Below are 23,233 nucleotides of genomic sequence, written 5' to 3'. Positions count from 1 at the left end.
TTTTTTGTGTATCTTTCAGATGAAGTCGATGTGGATCTAACGCAACAGCAGCATGGATAAGAACCAGATCTCTGATGCCACACAAATGTTAAGCAGAGTTTGATGGAATAAAAAGTTTAATAAAACGGAGAAAAAAAACACTGTATAAAATTCAAGTAATTGGCACATTTTAAAAGTAACACGAATCCATCTGTGAGGGTCCAGCACATCTTGGTCAGTTTTTGTTGAAAGATAATTTATACGATTTCTTCTTCAAATTGTCAAGGAAGATCTGTTCTTCTTGGAGGTATTCACGGTCCTGTTTGCAGGGAAAAACTAGTTACTCAGGACAAAAATTTAAACATTTAAAAAATGTTTAAGGATATTTCATGACAAATTTGAGAAAGTAAATAAGACTACTGGCCCTGTAAGTGTGCATGTGCTGAAAAGCTGGTGTTATTGTGGAGGAGCCACAACACATTACTTAAATTGTAATTCAACTTCACATTTACAATAAAACCTTTTCTAACAACCTACATGTTTGTTTCTTGGATGGGGGCACAGCATTTGTGGTGTTCAGTACAGTGACAAAGACTTGTTACCAAACCTGAAAGTAGTATTGATGGTTATGTGGAACGTATATTAACCAGTAGGCTACTCAGTCATGGTCATTTTAAACGGCAACCATCTCTTGTGGAGTTAAATGTTCTCAGTATAATGAGTTGTAATAGCTTAGTTTTAATGGTTTTTTTTTCACTAGCACATGAGCTGATTATTCAGTCAAACAAATGGACATTTGAAACAGTTCAGCTGATGGTTGGAAAATACAGTTCTTCGTGGGTGGTGGTCATATGTTTATGCACTATTTGCATATAATGTAATAGCTTTAACATCTAGTATAGCTTAATGTACCTAAAATGTGTATAAGTGCTATTTCTGTGACTTACATTCTCTCTTAAAGCAAGCACCTTTAGAAGTAAATGAGCCAATAAAAATAAATACTTTGCAACAGCTTTGAACATATGAGCTACATTTTGAAAACATTTTTGAAATTACTGTCATTACTTTGACTTTCGGGGTTTGTAACATCTTAAGCAGTGCTTACCCTTTCTCCAGTGTACTTCCACAGAGCCAGACTTGCCTGAAGTGCCATAGACTGAGAGTTGGACAACAAAGCTGGAGGGGGAACATTGAGGGTTGATGCCAGCTCAGGGTTTGGCATCACTGAACCTGAGTCTGCATATGAACATAATTGTTGAACTTTGCATTCTGAATTTATTTTTACCCAATACAAGAAACTAGTCTTGAGTCTACATCACCTTGTAAAACGGGTGGGATCATTAGTGGTAAAGAGGTGATGGGAGGGTCCTGTCTCAGCTTCTCAGTCTCCTTCTGCAGATGATTTAACTGCATTTGATCCTATAACAAAGAGTGTTTAGGTGCTTCCAGGTAGTTACCACATATGTCCCGTTCATATTTAGTTTTGTAGTGTGGAAGCACAATCTGAAGAGTAACTGACTAACACACCTGAAGGATGCGTTGCTCATGCTGCCTCAGCCTCTCCGTTTGGGAATGGATATTTCTGAGTCTCGTCTCGTGCTCGGCCTCCAAACGTTGAGCCTCCTGCAAGGCTCGCTCTCCCTCCTCGTACTTCTCTGCAGCAAGCTGCAAAGACCACGTTCCAAGTACATTGACTGCTACATACTCCACAGGTGCATAAGAGTCCTACTCCAATACATAGAGGTCAGTGTGGGGCTAATTTACCTTGCTGAAAGCCTCCACTTCCTGGGCACGTGTTTTGAGTCTCAAAGCAGTGCTGCTTATTCTCTCTTTGTCCTTGTCCACTTCCTCTCTTAGTATTTCCAGAGTCTCTCTCTCCTGAGCCACAGCGATCTCCTTCTGTTTCAGCTCTGCAGTGCGAAGCTTCAGGTCAGCTTGGTCCTACAACAGAAACCAAGAAAAAGACAGTCATTCCTGAATGCTTAGGATATTAAGGATCCTGTATGTCATGGTGGGAAAGCTAAATTTACTGAAATATATTCTGCTATATTTAGTCAAATAAACATCATCCTATCAAGATTGTCAAAAACCAGTTGCAGCAAAGCTCACCTGTGCCAGACTGATGATTGAGCCCTCTCTTTTGTCTAGGAGACTGCTGACCTCACGTTCAGTCCTCTCATGCCTCTGCTTCTCCTGGGCGTGGAAGTGGACCCACTCTGCTGCCAGCTTCCTTCTCTCCTCCGTACAGAGGTGCATCACTGACTTCTGCTCCTCCAGTAATGCGTTCTGATATAATAGAGAGACAGACAGGAGAGGTAAGGAGGAGACTCATGGAATCAAGATTCAGCTTTTGTCCACTATCTAAACTAATATTTGTCGGCCTCACCTTGGCTCTTTCCAGCTCCTCTCTCTCCATGTTAATCTGCATATTAAAGGAACGCCGCTCGTCTTCCAGGCCTCTTTGGGTTGACTCTGCCTTTGCCTGCTCTGCTGTCACCTTCCAGCGTTCCTGAAGCATACAAAAACTTGTTCATGTATATATTTGTGCAATGATGCCATTTCTAAGCAACTGCAGGTAGCCTAAAATAGTCTGCCATTGATTTCTGACCTTCTCAAGCTGTCTCTGCTGCTCATTGAGCTGAGTGTCCATCCTGGAAATTATTTCCTTGAGGTAAGCTCTCTCCTCCACCATGGCTTTCTGCTGCTGGGCCAGACGGCCTTGCGTTACTGAAACATACATTTAAAGAATGACTTTAACCCAATTGCAATGTGATACAACTATGCTCTCAGACTGCTTGTATCTTGACCTATTTGTACATCCTGTTAATAGTGTAAGTGTGTGTTTGTGTGTGTGTGTGTGGGGTGTATGAAGTACTTCGAAGCTGCTCATCTCTGTGCCGCGCCCCCTGCTCCAAGCCTTGGGCTGTGTGTTCATGTGTGCTCTCCACTCGAGAAGAGAGCTCTCCCAGCCGAGAGGAAAACTGCTCCATCTGCTCGATCATCACTGTAAGAGACCTGGACAAAGAGTGATTGTTGAAAATCAGTGTTGATAAGAAAAATAAGCAATATAAAAATAGGAAATTCCATGCTCACTTTTAAGTTAAACTAAAAAAAATATGACGCTGTTGTTTTTTCATTTAAAATGGGAGTGGAACTGTCCCATGAAATTAACCCACCTGGTCTGAGATGTCGCACTTGTAACCGCATCAATCTCTTCATCTTTTAACTTCTTCAGTCTCTGGACCTGGTCCTCGTGGTCTTTCTTCATTTCCAAGATGGATTTCCTTGATGGCAAAGTAGGAGAAATATTATAAAAATATTTTCTTTATCTATTGATTTTCTCATGACCCATGTAACACCTTCATGGGCTGTACTCATTAATTATGTCACACCAAGAATGAGCCAGGTTTACCTCTGAAGATCTCTGAGCCTCTCCACCTCACGGTCTCTGTCCTGCTGGGCCTGGGCCAGTTTCCGCTGGTACTGAGCCTGCAGCTCCGTACGCTCCTGCTCAGCAGATCGTGTTGCTGTGGCCAGGCGTTCCATTAGGTCTTCACACTCCTGCTGCGCTCGTGTCTCCCTCTGGGCTGCCGATTCCTCGAGCAGCTTCACGCGAGCCCTGATTTCGCACAGAAATACTTGCGTGTTAAGCATACAGACACACATAAGCTGCTTGAAATACCAGAAGGTATGCATAATGCATGTTAAACGTGTACATGGGTGCTGCACATCTGCACTACACATATGTGCATGTGCGTGCAGACAGTATACAATGATTTTCAGAATGAGGTCTGGCAAGCTCTGGGAATAAACTACTTGTGTGCGTTCTCCATGAGTTCCATATCCTTTTCATGCCGCTGCTGGACACTCTCTAGCAACATCTGGCCTTGGTCTCGCTCCAGCTGCAGGGTCTTCACCTGAACAATAACAAATAGCAGTTTCAGGCTAGGAAAAGGCAGTTGTGACGGTTATTATCCCTTCCTATAAATACAGCAGGGACACACTACATCAGTATAGTTATGTACTCCTCTCGTCACAGCAAGAGCATTCATGTACCTGTCCTTCCAGCTGAATGATGCGAGCCTGTAAAGCCTGATGATCTCCAGGTTGCTGCTCTTTCTCTTTAAGTCTCTGCAGCGCGCCTGCGTCCACGACACCCCCGAGACCCAGCAACTGAGTCTGCATCAACTTTAGGAGGAGAGCAGCCACGTTGAGAACAAACCAAGTGATACATATGTTCTTACATTTTTCAATACACTCGCAAGTAGAGGTAAGTTGGTTACCTGCTGTTGCAGTAACAGCTGCTGCAGACTGTCTTCTGAAAATGTCACCTGTTCAGAAGATAATGAAGGGATTAAAAAAAGGCTTATTAGAGCTTTTCCCAAATAATGACTGCAGGAAAACAATAATACCTGTTGTTGTACAGCTGTTGGCATGTTTTGCATTTGGTTTTGCGGTGGAACTGCTGGAAAGAAAGCACACATGAGTAACAATCATACTGCTCACATTGGGTACTAAAGCATTAGTGACAAAATGCTGTTGTGTCTAAAACTTCATATTTCCCTAAAATTACCTACACCCTATTGATCCAGGTAGTACAGTAGAAATAGGGTTGGAAAATGTCAGCGGTTGCTGGGTTTCATCCATAACGTGCCTGGGCCCTCCTCGCACCCTGGATTCCTTATTGGATGGGAAGTGGTGGGGCTGAGGGAGGCTAATACTAGCAGCAGCGACTGGCATTGTAGCGGTAGATTGAGGAGGGTAATCTGAAGGATGAGACGGACTAAGAGTTTGTCCAAAGTCTAGAGCTGTCGGTGAGGAGGATAATATGGTGGGAGGGAGGTGATGCTCAGCGGTGGGTGTATCCTCTGTAAGTACAGGTAGGGAATGTGGTGGATTTATGGGGGAAGTTGGAATTATAACTGTATGAGGGGTAGATTCAGTACAATGTGAGTTGATGATTTGCTGAGATTATGAGCATGACATGATACAAGATGAATGAAGTATTAGTGTGGTTGATAAGAGAGGAAGGCTTGTAGGTTTCGGGAGGAACATGTCTTTGAAAAATATGGCTGTTATACATCTTTTATTTATCCTATTATAAAATTTAATGAGGAGTAGTTATTTGGATGAATCACTGGGCAACTGAGTGAATACCTTGTTTGGTCTTCTCATCTCTGACAGGGGTGGAGTGAGCAGCAGGACTTGGCTGTCCCAGAAAAGTGTTGCTGCACAACATAAAACAAGAATGAAAAAAACAGGAAAGCATCCAAAACCTGCATATTGTCATTTGCATTGAATTTACATGGAAATCCTACCTAGTTTCTTTGACGGACGCAAGAGTGTCATCTCTGCTCCTGGCAGCTTGTGATGTGACCGGCTTACTGAAAACAAGAGCAGGTAATCATTTAGTAAAAGGGAACAAGAGTACCTTCTGTCACTGGATGAAGTATTGCCTTTACTGTTATGCATGCTTTCCACAGTACCTTACAAATGACTCCAAATCCCCTTCTTCTCCCAGGCCTAGAGAGTCTTCCTGCTTGGAGCTTTTTGCTTCAGAGTTTGAAACTGCCAGAGTCTTCTTTCTGCTCAGTGCTCCTGATAACCAGTCGTCGTCCTCCTCCTCTTCTTTCTTCTGGCTTCTTGAGACCTCTGGCTTAGTTTTTTTGGCGATGTTTTCAGATTGAGCCGAGGTGTCTGCTGGCAATTTTACAGCAGATGCGGCATGACCACCTGTCAGCAACGGCTTTCTCTCTAATAGTGGGGAAGATGGAGCCTTTGGAGACTCTATGAACGTCTTTTTCTCTTTGGCATCATCATCTACGTAGTCATCGTTTGTTTTGAGGCCTAGCCAATCAGCTGAGTTGCGGGATCGAGTGGAGGTGGGGGTAGTGGGTTTTGGTTTCTTCTCTGGGGTGGAGGCACTGACATCCTCTGTAGAAAATCTGATGATACACAAAAAAGTGTCATGTACCTATTTTGTGCAGTTCATCAAGGCAGGCAACAATTACTGTAATACACACTGATTAGACTTCACACACACCTGACAGACTGCCTACGGGACTGGCGCCCTTCAGGGGTGGATACCAATGTGGGCTGATAAGATCCAAATGTGAGGTCATCCTCTAACAATGGCTCTGATAAATGGTTAAAAAAAGAGAAAAACTGGTTTCATGTCTTTCCTTTAAATCAGTGATTGCACATCGCTATGCTAAGCAGGAGACAGTGCTGCTTTGTTACGTTTCACACTGGAGGTCTTCTCCTGCTGCTGCTTGTCTTGAGACTGAGGCTGGTCCTTCCTCTCACCCGTGGGTGGTCGCTCAAGAAGACGAGGTGAAGTCAAACTCTCCAGAATTTCATCAAGCCGAGTACGAGCTCTCTGAGGCTGCTCACTTCTGACATTAAACACAACAACATAACACACAATATGTCATGTTAAGATGCAAAAATTAGACTTCTTTGTAAGAACAAATGAAGGCAAAGCAAAGATTTTGTTTTGTATAAACATTGGCTTTGTTTTTCAGCTGCCCTAAAGCACTAATTATTTATCATTCTAGCTCTATAAATAAGGACCACAATAAGAGTGAGACAGTGAGAGTAAAATCAAATCTGGTACCTTTCCCTGTTGGTCCAAAGCGCATTCTCTTTCGTCTTGTTTTTATCACTGTCGAATCCAAGTGCATCCATCAGGTCATCCTTATCATCCTCAAATGTAAGATCACCTCGCTTTTTTGTTGCATTAGCTAAAAACGCATACACACACACATTGTACTTCAGTGTATGGTGACCACATGGAAAAATGAAAAGTAAAGACTGTGGAAAACTTTACGGCTCACTTGTTTCACTCCTTAGGATAGGAGACGCTGCAGGAGATGGCACCGACTTTTCAGGTTTGGCCAGCTGCACACCAGATTTAGATTCTGCTTTGGTTTCATCTGGAAACAAGTCATCAAGCAGGTCATCCAGGGGGTCGTCTACATCTGCAGAGGAAATAAGATTATTTACCGTTTTCATACTGTGTTTGGACACCAAGCTATAAAAATATGGGTAGATTTATATTACTTACTGTAAATACTAAGGATTATTCACATTCAAAAAAACACACACGTTCAAATACATCTAACAGTATATACTATGCTACCAGTTTATTAGGCACACCTGCACAATTTACACCACTCTAATAAAATAACATTGCTAAAAAATGTTATTGTGTAAAGCTCTTCATGGTTCATTTTGGTATTAAAATATGTTGAGTTTTGAGGCTCTGATTAGTGGCAGTGAGGTATTATATGGCATTTATTTGGGTGGGATATCAATCTATCATCACTTTTTAAAAACACCGCTGCACCTTTAGCGTCAGGACTCGGACCAAGATCTTCATCATCAAAATCAATGTCTGAACTCATGCAGCAATTTGAGAAAAACACAGCAGAGTTATCAGTAAACACAATTTTTCTCTCCTGTTGAGTCACATGAAGCATGATCTCAGAGGTGTGCGAAAACAAGAGGCTCGCTCACCAGAGAAAGTGAACTTCTTGTAGTTGCGTGCTGTGGATGAAGGAGCAGAGTTTGGCTTCTTGCCTCCTTTGCCGGGTTCATCTGAGTGAAGTTGGGGAGACACAACTCTCTCTGATTGCTGCTTACAAAGTAAACTTCAAAGATAATTATAATGTGAGGCTAATAATGAGAAATAATTTATGCAAGAACACTTTGTACTGAATTACCTGCTCCCTCTGGTTTTACATTACTTTCTAATGCAGCAGAGTCTTTCTTTGGCCCTTCATTACCAGACGGTTTTGTTTGTGCAGGAGCTGAACTTGTTTTTTTCTTTGATGGAAAAAGGTCAGCATCCATATCATCCATGTCCTGTACGAGGATAGAAAAACAAGAGGCACTGGCAGTGAAACTGTGGCCATGAAACGACAACAAAACAGCTTTGTCTCTGCTTTTCCACATTTTTATAATCCAACCTTCATGTTCTTCAGTATGTCATCAGGATCTGCTGCCGAGACATCAGAGTCCTTTAACAAGAATAAAAAATAATAACAAGAGGAGGATAAAATTCTATAAAAAAAGGGACCGTAAATGTATACATGCATGTATGTTTCACATCTCCGTTTACATACCTCAGCGTCCTCACCATCCTTCTTCACCTCCTCCGCTAGCATACTGAAGATGTTATCAGAGACGGATGAGCTGGAGAAGAAACACATTTTATTTGCAAACAGGAGTGAAAAATGATAACTAACAGTGCGTAACTCTATTATTCATCCAACTTACTGATTTGCTGATCCGCCACGAGCTGATTTCCCTCTCACCGGGTGTTCTGGTGAGTAAATTGTAACCAGAAAATATCAAAACACATGAATCTTTCACAGTGATAGTACCATATAAAACTGCAGAACTGGTCTCACTTACTTTCGTCAGCAAATAAACTGTCAAGCAAATCATCATCTTCAAAGAGACCTTGGGGAAAACAATGGAGGGAGAGGGGGATACACTTTTACACAAGCTTGGAACTTATTACATTTAAGCATACCTTGTCTTTTGTGTGTATGCTGAATTTTGGTTATATTAGTTACCAGCTCTGACATGTCGGGTTGTATACTGTATTACTAACTAATACTTATACCATTGCTATTATGTAGTCTTTGATTCTACTATGTGTTTTTATATCAAAATACTACTCTTTCAATCTCCTTACTGCTCTGCACATTCAACTGCATGCCTCTCTGATCTGGAAGAAGGATCCTCCTAATAAACCCAGATAGCCTGATAAGGATATATAGTGTCATATGCTTTACAGATTGTAAAGTCTGTAAAGACAAAGGTGTGTTTTGGGGGTCTAAAAAAATAAACTCCTGCAGAGTTCAAATGATGCAGCAGTGTAGCATTCATATAACATTGGATTAACTTACTTTTGGATGCTTTTCCCTTCGGCTTTGAAGCCTGTAAATATGGATGAAAAGGGTTATTTTACAGCTGGGATAGATTAACTTGGTCTACATAATTTCTGGGTCTGAAGCAAATATCACTCTATACATACACAACGAGGCTGAAAACATGCATTTAACTTGTTAAAGAATGATGTTAACTACGATAGATCTTAAAATGTTGACGGTGGCAGAAGTCTGACTGACTCACCATGTTGAATCTCTGCTGGTAGCCGCCGGTTCGTTAAATCTGATTAGGCGTCTCCGTCTCCATTGGTAACCACTCTGTTAGAGTTTTCATGTTGAGGACTCAATGCTGTGGTTAGTAAGTCAATATGTCTAAAAGTCGCACTGTTTCATGCTTTTAAATACAACTGTATTTAATATCGACGCTTGTCATTTTGAAATTAGCCAGCTGACTTGAAGTAACGTTAAAATGAATCAGCGCCGCTACACATCTTATACATACACACACACATACACACACGGGTGTTTATTAGCCGTATTGCGCACATAAGCTAATTCATTACTGAAGCACAGACTTAACGATTAGCATTGTAGAGTTTTTCTTAAATTTAGTTTTAAGCGCAAGCTTCAATGTTTGATTTAGCTCAGCAAATTCATAACCTTACCAACCCCGAACCGGCGCGACACGTTCGTTTCCTGTTTATGTCTCAACGCATTATGGGTAGTGTAGTTTTCAGCAACCCTTCAGGGAACACGCATGGAAGACCACATGGTATTCTGGGTATGGTATGACGGTTACCATGTTCATCATTAGTGTAACTTGTTGCCATGTTAACATGTAATCATTAGCACACAGGTGCACCATCTGGGGACCATGCACATCCTTACAAAATTTCATGGCAATCCATCTAATTGTTGTTTAGATATTTCAGTCTGGACAAAGTGGTGGATCAACCGACATACCAACATTACCATCCCTCCATGCCTAGCATGGCTAAACATATCTACAAAGGGGTGTTTGTTTGGGGGGATTGTGAAGTATTGAAGTTACCTCGTTTGGACTTTCTTTGATAACTTCACCTGCTTGCTTACTTTGTGAAAGCTATTAAACCACTTTACCACCAGGTGGCATCAGAGTTCACAAAGTGAGTCAAAGCAAATCAGTCACAACAAAACTGAAGAGCTTAATAATTTATCATCTGTAGCCTATATTTAATTTAGTGAGGTCTAGGCCTGATGTTGTACTCTTAATCAGCACAATCATAACTAGGCAAATCACCCTTCAGTGAGCACATTGCTCAAAGTTTGACTTAATGACACCATTCTTCATCAGGCTCCAGGCTTTCAGGCTTTTAACCCTCCTGTTGTCCTCGAGTCAAGGAAAGGAGGGAGGGAAGAAGGAAGGAAGGAAGAAAGACGGAAGGAAAGGAGGGAGGAAGAAGGATAGAAAGGAGGAAAGAAGGGAGGAAGAAGGAAGGAAAGGAGGGAGGAAGGAATAAGGAAGGAAAGGAGGGAGGGAGGAAGGAAGGAAGACGGGAGGAAGGAAGGTAGGAGGGAGGGAGGAAAGAAGGGAGGGTGGGCGGGAGAAAGGAAAAGAGGAAGGGAGGAAGGAAGGAAAGAAGGACAGGGGTTGGGAGGCAGGTAGGGGGAGGAAAGAAAGAGAAGAACGAAGGGAAGAAGGAAGGAAGAAAGGGGGAAGGAGGAAGGAAAGAAGGACGGGAGAAAAAGAGAGAAAGGAAAGAAAGAGAGAAGAAGGAAGGGAGGAAAGACGGAACAGTCAAAACAGACGGGGTCAATTTGACCCAGGAGGACGACACGAAGGTTGAGGAATTTCAATGTTGGGATTAGACAGATGTGCCAGCATTGGTTGATTTTATTTTTTCTATTCATCATGTTTGTTGTATAGCGAACAAGCATTTGTCATTGAATATTTTAGTTCATAGTAGTGGGGACTTACAAGAAAGTGGGGTCTTTACATCAAAACACACTGTATTTCATGTTTGAGCAAATAAGTCCTCCACTGTCAAGCCACATTTGTGTAGACAGAATTTCAAACCCACGATTATTTTAACAGATTAAAAACAACAGCACAAAAACTTCTCTTGAACTATCAGCACAGTTTCATAAACACACATGCAAGTGATGATTCATAGTAAATTATTTTATAATGTAAGCTATGGGATCAACTTTTCCCTGGAATCTTGTAGATAACTGTGATGACTGAGGATTAGCTGTTTCGTGCCCTTTATCAATATTTAGGACTTGCGTGTGTGTGTGTGTTTGTGTGTGTATGTGTGTGTGTGTGTGTGTGCGCACTAAAGATCTACAAACAGTAATCTCATCAAGGCAGGAAACTGCTAAATTTGTTCACTCATGTTTTTAGAGATCAGAATTGTTTTTAAAGCAAAAGTGCAGATGGAAACTGTCTCAGAAATCAGCACATCAACCTCATTAACAAGTTGAGGCAGAATCTATTATAATTTAAAGGAGTACTCATCAGAACAGAGGTGCAAATCATTGCTTTATTTAGACAGTGGGCTTCCCCTGTGAGGAGAAATTAAACCTTTAAGGAATTCATAGGTTTGGCCCTACCTACCATACAGTATATTGTACAGTACAATGCTTGCCTTTAGCTCCTATTTCAGAAGAATTCAGGTCACTTATGAGGTGATACGAGCAGCTACTATTTCAGAAACATTCATTTCAGCTCACTCTGTCCTCATACATACATTAAACACCAATTATCACATTTTGCTAAAAGCGGGCAAAACAGGGAAGTAAAAGAAATAACTCTGTTTTTTATACATCTATATATAGAGGCACAGAACATGTTTTATTACTTAATCTTTGAGCGTGTATTGTACTTCAAAGTAACGTTTGTTTCTCAATCAGACAACAATGTGTTGTAAATTCAGCTGTCATGATGAAAACATTTATCAGGTTCATCTTGTAAGCTGGAATTTACCAAGAGTCACATAGATTTTGTTTCCTGTTGCAGTAACGCGAGCATCTGCAGGACAGACCAAAACAGGCTTAATTGATTCTGTAGCCCACTTTTTTCATATATTTGGTGTGAGTCTTGGAGACAGTTGTCAAGCAAAGATGAATCAGAAGCAGATCAATGAGAGAGATCAACAAAAGATGACAGGAAATCTCTACTGTAGAATCCGGGGGGGAAGAAAGTCTTGCTAGCAGAGGCCACTTAAACAAGAACACAAAACAAATACACATTATCAACATTTGGTCCATTTTCCGGTGTATTCTAGGTACAATATGACAGACGACAGAGCTCACCTCATGCTCACCAGACTTGAGATGTTGGCTCACTGATCTTAGTTCACATCTGCAGGGGAGCACAAAGGAAGTGAAAGCTGAGGTGCAAAGTCATGAGTGATTCAGGGGAAAAAAAGTATAAACAAATAAATCATCCTGACTCAAGTAAATCCTCTTACCACCATAAAACAGATAACAAATGGAAGAATGACCTGCAAGAAACCTCTGTGGTGGTTACAGCAGGTGAAATGGTCAGTGAGTTTATTACTTCATATTAAGGTTCCTTACAGCTGCGTTAAATGGTGCAGTTGTGGGGAGGTAATGTATTTATAATAACCCTCCAAAGAGATGATGAATTGTTGTTCTGCCTCTGAATCATTTAGTGTTAACAGTGTGGCAGTCAGTGCTTAAAAGCTAAATGTGGGGCAGGCATCTTAGCTCTTTATGCATCTGTGCCTCTGTAACATGCTCCACTGCTCCACTTTCTCCCCTTGTCTGGGGCTCCAGACCCCTTCCGCAACCCCCCTGCTAGCACAAAACACACACAACTTCCACACAACTGTCAATTTCTCTTTGTCCATCTGGATCCTGTCTCTTTTTCTCCCACTGCAATTCTCAGCTTTGGAGTGTTGATTTTGGCTTTAAGTCTTTGGTACAGTTTATAGGCAGTATTTTTATAACTTATTTCAGATTTTACAATTTATTCTTATACACTATTGCTTTCCTTAGTATGTGCATTTCTAGTATTGGATTTGTTAAGCAACTACTTTGATTAAATTGAGCATTTGGCCTAAATTGTTGATGAAATACTGCCAAACACAGTGCTAGCATGGAATATGTTTTGTTTGTTGTTTTTTTGATAAAGGGTTAACGTTTTTAGTATTCTCAAAGGGGAACTCCACCAATTTTACACATGAATACCACTTTGCTCTTCCTGACAAATAACACTCAGCTTGTGAAAACAAATGTGTAATGTTTCCCGTGGCTTTTGAGGGGCTTCGTCCCTCCAGGGTCTTCTTACCTCAGCTCAGTATCAATGTTGGACAATTCCACATCTCATGACTGATGTCCAGTGCAGATACTTAGTGCCAGTTCAAAAAAAAAGGTGCTTTTTATGTACAGTATATTTTAGATATCGATGGGTGTGTAGTGTGTCATATCCTAGTGAAGACTAGAAATTGTGTGCTGCAATTAATGTTTGCTTTTTTATAAACCACTTTGCCTTTAAAACACTTTTTAACATTAAAGTGTTTTTAAATATTGAAGTGTTTGCAAAAATTGTTGGCATTGGATATAAAAATGAATAAATAAATAATTGGAGATGTGGAGACTACACATTTAAAAAAGAAAAAGCTTCAGAATATCAAAATATCTTGACCTCTGCTGTTTGGAAGTACAATACTAAATCACTTGAGTATCCTTTTAAGGCCTCTGTGGCTCTGTAATGCATTGCTCAATTGTTTCATTGTTTGTTTTTCCTTACCCAGTAATGCTCACTGTCATTTTTGGGTTTCTGCTGCTCCATCGCTCTTCATATATGGCACCTCTCTTTCAGTAGTGTCTTTCTGCCTGTGACGGGTGATAAAGAACATATTACTCAATATTTTTTACACAAGACATTTATCCACACTCTCCCTTCTTGGAATGGTCAATTAAACACGCAGATATCTGGAAACAGTTTAGTAACGGATGTGAACTCTTGCTGCTGTTTGTTAATTAAAATAATTGTGTGAGCTAGCTGTTGCCATGCTCCATGGTGCTGTAGCCACGTGGTGTTGTTTGCCATTGCTGTATGAGTGGCTAAGCAGGGCCGCGGGGGCTGAGAAGATTGCACTTTGAGTCAATTAGTCGCCATGAGCTCAAAAGCTCTGATGCTTTCCCCTCCATTCATCTCTCCATTAAAACAACGAGAATACACTGTTGTTATGTATCAAGCCACTTGATTCACACACTGTTGCTCAAGGCAAACCCTATAATAATCGCTGTGGTGATTTCAAATCAATGATGCAGTTGAGTCTTTGCTTCCGTCAGTCTCTCTCTCTCTCCCATACATGAAACAAGCATGCTCTTTTCGTGTTTGTGTTCATATTTGAACAACACATCCTCATGCAGTCCAGAATGGCCCATCGTAGTGTTTTCTAATATGCTGCTTCTATGAGTGCTTTCCAAAACAGTTAAAATCACTGTTGAAGAATAATGATGCTTTCTGGTGTGACAACGCTATGTTTAAGGTCTGGTAAAGTGTAGGCACAAAAACTACTTGGTTAGGGTTCGGGAAAGATCATCGTTTGGTTTAAAAAGAACACTTTAAGTTTGGTGTGGGTTAAAGTTACTACTTCCTTAAAATTAGGCAACCTTTGTCATCATGGCACCAGTAAACATCACAACAATCATTGTTGCCTTTATTTAAAGACTGTCCTAATGTGAGGTTGAAAACATTACACTCACGGTTGGAAGCAGGATGCGAATTGCGCACTCCTGCAGCTAAGTCTATTTTTTGGCATCGACCTACCTAGCTATCCAGCCAACAATTAACACAACCTGCCACCTCCTAATACAGAAATGACCCTTTTTGACATCATGTAGACGTCATCTCAACTGTGTCACTTCATTAGGTTGTAATTACTACGGCCAATAGATGGCGTCTGTCACTCAATTGTAACTAAAAGTTGTTCTTGCCAACTGAATTTACGACCTATATTGTCATGTTACTTGTAAGGACTGGCTTCATTCGAAGCATGGGTGGAAGTATGTTATGTAATTTATTTTAAAAAGTGAAGTCAATGAAATTTGTCAAGAATTGGAAAATGTAATTTCCCACGACTGCACAAGTCTAAACAAATACTGAGTCTCAACAAAAGTAGAAACAGCTTTTGATATCAGTTTCGATGTGTATAACAGAAATAGATTTTTCTACTTATGAGTGGTTGCAAGAAATCAAAAATCAAAAGCCAAAATCCAAAGATTAGTACTCACGGTTTGATTTTGTTGGAGAATCTTTGCCGCAGGATGAGAGCGATGGCAGTGAGGACCGCCAAGGTGGTACACATGGTCCTATTCCCAGGGTATCCTACCTTGGGACTGCTGGTGGTTAGAGCACCGAAACTTCTGCTCCCATTGGAAAGGCTTGAATGGAAAAGGCAAAGTTTGTGCAATTGGACTATTCCTGTCTTTCCTCTTGGCCCTCACTCATGATTGGGGAGATTAGCACAGAGGATTAGTCAGGATCAAGGAAGGGGGTAGATCTCGCTGGCAGGACTAAGAGGCAAACAGAGCATGCTGTTTGTTTCTATTCTGAAAACAAGCACTATGCCACCCTGTCGTCAACACAGCAGATCAAACCAATCTTGATTTTTTTGTCATTTTTGTTAAGAAAAAGCAGAATTGTGTAAAAAATGGTTTTGAGTACTTTGCAGCATGACAGCAAATGTTTCCAGGAAGGATTAACACATACCAGTCAATTCAAATTACTGGGTATCTAGACAGTACTAATTTATTGTTATTGTACTCAAATTTAGTTTGCCGAATGTTATAAACATCATGGGGCAGCTGTGTAATATACCAGGCCCTTAAATGACATCCCTGCAGGCCAAGTGCAGTGTTCCTACAGTATATTATGAAAAAGACAGAGAATAGTAGGATAAATAGGGACTTTCAGCAGCTGAGCCACTTATACTTAGCACTGCTGACTCAAGCAGAGAATAAGAGAGCAGTAGGCCAAGCGAGAGAAATTAAAAGGTCTAATTTTGTCCACACGGTCCTGAGTAGAACAGCAGAAGAATTAGTTTAAAGCAGTTGTCAATTTAAAAGGATAAGGCGTTGTGTCACAGGGTTTTCTTTGTTCGTTTTTTATTTCAAAATGCTGTTAAATACAGATAGAAAGGTGAGTCATAATGACAAAATGTACAATCATTACAGTTAACTGTTAAAAATGTAAAAATGTCTTAATATCCCATAAGGTGTACACAAGGGGATAAAGACTGATAAAAGGAATCATTGAAAAAACATCACATGATATTTAGAAAGAATAGTATTTACATGGCAGTTTCTAGATATACACAGTCGTTAGAAGGCACATCCAAGTGAAATGTGACCTCTCATCTACTGCAGGGTTCATGTTGCATTTTCTTTGCTCTCCCCTTGAATTGATTTGGTCCTTTATAATAGTACAACAACATAGTGGAGAGCTTACAGTTTTTTACTTTCTGTTTTGTCCTCCAATCCATGAGCACACTTACACACACAGCTAGCCACGGAAAGAGCAGAGTAGCCTACCTGTTCTTATAGTGTATGTTCCATAGCCCAACAATTATCTTACAGTAGATTACATTAAAATGTTTTCCCCATATTATTTCTGTGATTGTGTGATTTCTGTAAAGATACATTGCTTCCCTTCAAAGGCCAATTGATCATTTTCTTATGAGGCTGTGGACCAACAATTAGAATTCACTGGGTATGCATTGTCCAGTAAACACAGACTAAAAGCTTCATCCAGTTGAGGTTGAGAGCTTTGTCCAGCCCACCTCCTCATAGATGGCTGTGATACTACAGTAGATGGTAGCCAAGAGTTTGGTCCATGCTGCAGCCACCTCTGGTGTCACGACCTCTGGAAACTCTTCTCCCAGGACTTCCAATATTACACCACTCAGGATCTGGTGAAAACACACACAAATGCAGAATAAAGACACTGTAACGTTTCACTAAGCATCATGTTTCAATAGTGAATCAGCCAGTTATACTGAGGATCAGCATATCAAGGTTTTTCAGCCTCTTTCAGCTAAATGTTTTGGTTTGAAGATCCATGTAGTTGATTTTATCCCTCAAACTGTGATCAGCTACACATCAACTGCACACTACATGCTCAGCATGACAAGATAAAGTGAAGAGAATTAAACACTGAACATTCCTAGGGAATGGAAAGTCAAAAGAGGCTAAAACACCACTGAATACTGGACTTATTAATTGGAATGAATATTGGACTTGAGGGATACCAGAGATGGCAAAAAAGAAGGACTCTGCTGGTACACATGTTTGTTTGTTTTTCTATTGGTTGCGTTAGGGTTAGGGTTACGTTACATTACGTTACGTCATTTTACGTTAAGTTTGATAGGGACTAGGTGATAGACTTCCTCAACTTCTGGAACTCAACTTCTCTTTCACTGTCTTTAAATTACTTTTTCATCAAGACATTGGGTTATGTAATTTTACCCCTTGTGCCTAAGTGGCTATAATTTTGCTTTCAGGGTTATGTTTTTTTGGAAGTTTTTCTACAATTTATGTTTTGGATTCTTCTTTCTGCCCTCTAGTAATTACAAATTTCTCATTGCATTCTACTTTACCAACAGATTTTAAACATCCTAACCTTCACCTTAACCTAATGTGTCTGTGTGTGTGTGTGTGTGTGTGTGTGTGTGTGTGTGTGTGTGTGTGTGTGTGTGTGTGTGTGTGTGTGTGTGTGTGTGTGTGTGTGTACGTTCTTTTTATTCACACTCACTTTACCTTGAAGTACACAGGCTCCACCTTATGTTTGAGTGCGTGGGCCTTGCCGACCAGCTTCAACACTGAAGCCACCTTCTCTGAGTTGTCAAGGCTCTCAACCAGCGTGTTGATGGCATTCATGACTCTGTGTGCATGCTTCCTAAGCTGGGCACTCCGCTCCAGCTCCTCCGGCTGTTCAATGTGCTTGAACTGGCTGAAGTACTGCTTGGATGAGGGGAAGTTCACAAACAGCCTGTAAAGGAGGATAGTTCAATGAGAGATATGAGTATGAGCAGCTGCAGGGAGGCTCCACTAATCTCATTGCCCTTCAGCCTGCAAACCCCCGTTCATTTTTTTGAGCTGGCAAGATACCATAAGTAAACATAAAGTACTGACATGAGAGTGCTGCATATTTTCACTTTAAACGTTTGCTTTAAACCATTTTCAAGATACATTTTAAGTGAAAACACAACATCCAGCTGCAGAGAATCAAGCTTAATACCAGAATAACAAGATACCCCTTAGTTTGCATAAATGTTAACTGTGATGAGTTCACTAGCACATCCTCTTGTATCTCAATTGACTTTTGCATACTTTGTAGTTGCCAATAATTGAATCCTTAAACCTCTCCACTTTGCCAAATGTTGATTTCTTATTTGAACATTAACATAAGATTTAATCTTTATGTTTTTATGGAAGGGATTATATGATAAGATCTAAAATCAAATTTTTTTCCCATTGCTTAATTTTCAAAATCATTTAACATTTCATATTGTAGGAATAAATATTGCAGGATCAGATAAAACGTTTGTAACAGATGTTTCTCTTGAAGGCTGAAGGAGGAATTCTCTTTCATAACTGTTTCAGCTTTGGCTTTGATAAATGCATGTATTGGTTTAAACTGATCTCAGTTGGTTTTTTCTGAGCTTCCCACTGTAATAACTTTACTGTGCTAGATTGCTGAACATCTTATCATAAACCTGTTAGCAAATTAGGCAGTTATAGAAAAATAATATCCTTACTCAGCACTCTTTGTAAATGAGTGCAGGGTTTGTATAATTGATTCATCCCTGTGGACCCAGTGTGATAGTTGACTCATTAATTAGGATATTGAAGAATGAATCAACTATAACTGTCCAGATATGTGTGCCATTATTTCACTGTTGTTATTTTGTCATCAATCCATCAAGATCAAACATTATATAACATTTACCAGAAATCTGGCCTCTGGGTTCACATATTCTTCCTTGTTTCTAAATGTGGTTCCCTTCTTGTGAACCTGTTGGCTCAGGTGTCTGATTGGCTCTGTCATGATCATGCACAACTTCACAATGTCTAACAATGTGCTAATTAGAGGGGGCAAATTGAAAAGAAAAAAAAAGTATATCATTGCCTTTTCAGGCTACTGTGAGCTCACCTGATACCTTCCTTTTGTTTTATGTTTAAAGAGGTTTTTTACAATATGTTTCAGTAGGCATAGATGTTATATTCTTCACGTTTTTGACAAGTTCCTAGTCAGGATTTTGATATTTCCTTGTACATCCTGACTTACGCTGTGCTCTTTCTGTGAACAAATAGTGAATTCAAAGACATTTTCTTTGATTTTCTCTCTGCTTGACCCCTCAGAGGTATCTTAGAGAATTAGCAAAGAGGAACCTAAAAACTCACCCCCTCCCACAGTCTGGGAAGAGGGCCAATGCATCTGGTTGTTGGCTATTTATTCCCAATGTCCCATCTCGTACTCTCTCTGCAACGCAAAAAGGAAGCAAATATTTTGTTGAAAAAAAATTACAAACATGCTATTAAGAGTTTTACTGGTGAATCTAAATGTCTGGAAAGGGAGAGGGAAAGGAGGTGCTGTCTTAATCTTTCACTTCTTGGTGGAGTGCCTCTGCAAGTGCTGGAGTGAAGTATTCCTAGTTTCACTGCAAACTAATGAGGAACTGTAGTGTTTAATCTTTCTTTCTTGTAATAGCATGACCTGTGGTTGCATATAAATAGCCTCATTAGTATTTTATATGGTCATTGGAGTTTTAATCCTTCCTTATCTATTCTTCAAGACAAACTGAAGAGCTGAATCCAGACAAAGTTTTTAATTTCAGAGACAGCGCTGTAATTCGCTACTTTGGATGTTATCTGTTGCCTGGCAGACAGTTAGTTTGAAGGTTTTAAGTGAAAGCTGAGGCTCAGCTAAGAGACTCTCTCCCTTTTAGAACCAAATAGAGAATTTGCCATGTTCGCGCTTATCGATCAACCATCATTCTTCAAATTCCTGAAGGTTGTAGGGTCTTTGTGTAGGAATGTGGAGACATAAAATAAGTAGAAATTCTTTCGTGAAAAAAAAAAATTATCCACTAAAGGTGACTATCTAAGTGTATTGCTGCTAACCTCCCTTTCAACTTTCACCTCCTGCAATCATCAAGGATTATCAAGGCACGCTGTGTCATGCAGCAAATCTTGCCACACATGAAAGACAGTCAAAGCTGTCACACCTTGCTAATTCCTTGCAGATGGTTGATCTTTGTAACAGTTTCCCCCCCATTATTGTCAGTATAACAACACATGCCCCCCCGTTATTAGACAAAGTGGATGTTTAAATGACTCCTGAAGAATAATCAGTGATATAATGAAATGGTTATACACGTTGTGACAGAAGACCCTGTAATACTTTGGCTTAAATTTAAAAAAAAAAATCAGGGACATTTTAAAGGTCTGACTGCCAATGATGAAATCATGCTGCTGTAGGTTGCTTGGCCCTCTATATAGGCATTCAAAACATGACCTGCTCCAAGGGAGGAACCTTTTGAGAGCCAACGATGTCTGTGCGATGGATTATGATGTTTATCCTTTGCCTCTACTATCTGATAAATAGGATTAAGAGAAGGGGAGAGGTGGGAACACCACTTGCGAAACTGTGTTCTTTTAGACACACTGTACACTTATAAATCCAGTTAGGTCATTTATGTTTAGCATCAACTGCATTCTAACATATGATTCTGATATGGGATAATCCCACAGACAGATATCTATACAGTTTTTGTGTGACAGAGAAGCATCAGTAGGCCTTGTGGCTCCAGCAGGTGTAATGATATCACTGAGGTGAAAGAAACAAAATGCTAATTTGACCCTATCAGAAGTGAACTAATTAAAGTTGCAGAGATGAGAACATTAATAAATGTCCCTCAATATAGGATTTAGATACTGTGCATACAGTTTTTTATGACAAGCAAGAACAAGGTGTATATAAATGAATAAACAACCATTATACATGGAGATAAATATGAAAATATAAATTTGCCAACTCTAAGATTTGTACTGTTTTCTGTCAGTCCAGAATAAATATCTTCCTAATTCTATGCTCAAGCAACATTTACATTGAAAACATCAGGGGAGTAAAACTAATGAAAGAAATACCTGACTAGTATGGCCACCCCAGCATCATCACACTTCTGGTAGACTTTTGCCCAGGAGTCCTGGATCATCACCCTCTCCTTGTCAGTCAGCGGGCTTGGTTGCTCCAGGTGGTCCCCCTCTCCCTTTCCCTGCATCCTCTCCATCAAGGAACACAGTTGTGCAGAGCTGAGCACGTGCAGAAGGCAGGGCTAATATGAGTCCCCCTCCCTCAAAATAAAAACTATACTTCTACCTTTTTACGTCTCTTTCTTGGTGAGAGAGAGATAGAAAATCTGTTTCCCTGTCTCTGCCTTCTCAGTGAGAATCTTTGCTCTTCACCTCGGAGTCTGCTGAGTGAGAGTGTGAGTGAAGAACAGGCTGAGAAAAAAACACAAGAAACACACACAGCGAACAAGGAGGAGCCTCTGTACTCTCTCTTTTACACTCTCCTTTCCCTCCTCTCTCTTTTTCTTTCTCCCTCTGCCCACCTCACCTTTGTAGGTGGCATTTGGTAAAAACATGATGAGATAGGAGTTTACAAATACCCTAAATCCTTAATAAGGGTCAGAAATTTTAATATATGCAATGTGTGAACATTGATGCAATGTGAGATTATGAGACTAAAATAAGATAAAGGAGCACAACTTTACCTTCTCCTCCAGAGTCACTATTCTAGAATATCCAGGAGATTAACCTGTAATCATATTGAATTTCTCATAAAGCCCTGTGGACGTAAATGTAAAAAAAACTTTGCTGACTGCAAATTAAACAGCATGACGTCCATGCTTCTGTTAAGATAAGATTATATCAGCGGGCTTTCAGTTCATTTTTCACCATCCTATCATTATAAGCGCAAACCCTAAAAAGACTCACACAGCTCTCAGTGCACTTTTTACAAATGCGTACATTTTCCATCTTTGTTGTGGCAGGGGTTATCAGAGGGGAGTCATATCTCATTTGTGTTGTCACAGCTGAAAACTTGAGAACGTTCTTGTTCAAGTTTCAATGTGGGCTGGACAGCGAGGGCCAATTAGCCTGGAATCTGTCAAAGGAGAGCAAACATCGAAAACATGGGAGTAGTGAAAAGATATCAGACATTGTAACCAAACCTAAGATTGAGGTAATATTTACTGCCCTTACTGAGAAGGTTCAATGTACAGTAGGTGTCAGCAGCGTACAGGCTCATGTTAAACATTGACAGAGTCCTTTAAAGTATTCCATAAACAATCAAGTGGGTGAAAAAAAAACTGTGCTTAAGGTAGCCGCACCTCATGTTGACTGGGATTACTACGTCTCAGATAACTAAGCAAAACAATCTTTTGCAAGCAGTGATATCACCTTCCTTAACAGTACAGGCACAATTATATCCAGTTACCATACAAGCTAATCATAGTGTGTACAATACCTGTCAAAGGTTTGGACCCACTTTCTCATTCAAATGAATGGGAGAGTGTGTCCAAACTTTTGACTGGTAAGCCTACTGCACATTGTAACTTTGGAGTGTATACATGTAAATGATTGGTATCCATCACAGTACCTCCCAATAAATAAATAATATTTTTTTTAAATAATCATTAAGATCATTTTGTGTGGTTTATGAATATCCAACCATCTGGTCTAAATTCAGTTATTTAGGCTCACATTAGGTGGTTGTGGATCAGTCGATCAAAGAGTCTTGGTAAATGATTGCACATTAACATAACTCTTACTGGCTTATGTTTCTGCAGAGGAACCAAGATATATTTTGCCCACACCCACACTAGTGGGTGTGTGTGTAATACATTTCACACCTTTAACCAACTGTCCCTAGGAAAGCAAAGATTACGTTACACATGTAATGGGATAACCATGTGTAGAAATCAGGGCTAATGAGTAGTGACATCTAGTGGAGAATTGGAGTAATACTTCAGGTGCTGTCGAAAATACCCTTTTGAGATGAAGTTGTCCAAATGATTTATAGAAAAAAGTTCATTATGAATTGTCTATGAGAAAATAAGGAAGAAATTATGTTAAAACTAAAGACAAAGTCACGTATACAATAGGTTTTGGTATAATTACCTCACAATTTAGTTAGCGGCCCAATTTCCTCATCAAATAACTGATTTAAAATGCTAGTAATCCATGAAACTCTCATCATCCTGTCAGATGACAACAGCCCAAACTATGAACAAATTAATACATTAAAGAAAAATCCTTAAAAAGACAAACAA

At 40.1% G+C, this 23,233-nt stretch overlaps 2 protein-coding genes across 2 annotated transcripts; both read right to left on the bottom strand.

Moving 5' to 3' along the window:
- Nucleotides 1-25: 25 nt before the first annotated feature.
- LOC134000014 (fas-binding factor 1 homolog) lies at nucleotides 26-15,202 on the bottom strand. Its single transcript, XM_062439324.1, has 31 exons — nucleotides 15,129-15,202; nucleotides 12,174-12,222; nucleotides 8,898-8,928; nucleotides 8,398-8,445; nucleotides 8,260-8,305; nucleotides 8,106-8,175; nucleotides 7,950-8,000; nucleotides 7,704-7,845; nucleotides 7,498-7,578; nucleotides 6,825-6,959; nucleotides 6,596-6,722; nucleotides 6,220-6,374; nucleotides 6,023-6,116; nucleotides 5,466-5,924; nucleotides 5,298-5,363; nucleotides 5,137-5,207; nucleotides 4,392-4,444; nucleotides 4,263-4,310; nucleotides 4,036-4,167; nucleotides 3,796-3,896; nucleotides 3,392-3,598; nucleotides 3,156-3,263; nucleotides 2,855-2,994; nucleotides 2,588-2,706; nucleotides 2,366-2,488; nucleotides 2,089-2,265; nucleotides 1,744-1,920; nucleotides 1,507-1,644; nucleotides 1,299-1,398; nucleotides 1,085-1,239; nucleotides 26-298 (listed from the first exon to the last, which is right to left on the bottom strand). Exons 1-31 carry the CDS (start codon nucleotides 15,200-15,202, stop codon nucleotides 215-217), a joined length of 3,561 nt encoding a protein of 1,186 aa, XP_062295308.1. The 3' UTR covers nucleotides 26-214.
- Nucleotides 15,203-16,297: 1,095 nt separating this feature from the next.
- LOC134000086 (cytoglobin-1-like) lies at nucleotides 16,298-21,308 on the bottom strand. The gene is made up of 3 exons (XM_062439389.1): nucleotides 21,045-21,308; nucleotides 17,652-17,883; nucleotides 16,298-16,804 (listed from the first exon to the last, which is right to left on the bottom strand). The coding sequence occupies exons 1-3, from the start codon at nucleotides 21,185-21,187 to the stop codon at nucleotides 16,640-16,642; spliced, it is 540 nt and encodes a 179-aa protein (XP_062295373.1). The 5' UTR covers nucleotides 21,188-21,308; the 3' UTR covers nucleotides 16,298-16,639.
- Nucleotides 21,309-23,233: the final 1,925 nt, after the last annotated feature.

This window comes from Scomber scombrus, chromosome 18 (genome assembly GCF_963691925.1).
Source record: "Scomber scombrus chromosome 18, fScoSco1.1, whole genome shotgun sequence".
Taxonomy (NCBI): domain Eukaryota; kingdom Metazoa; phylum Chordata; class Actinopteri; order Scombriformes; family Scombridae; genus Scomber; species Scomber scombrus.
This window is presented reverse-complemented; position numbering and strand designations above follow the sequence as displayed.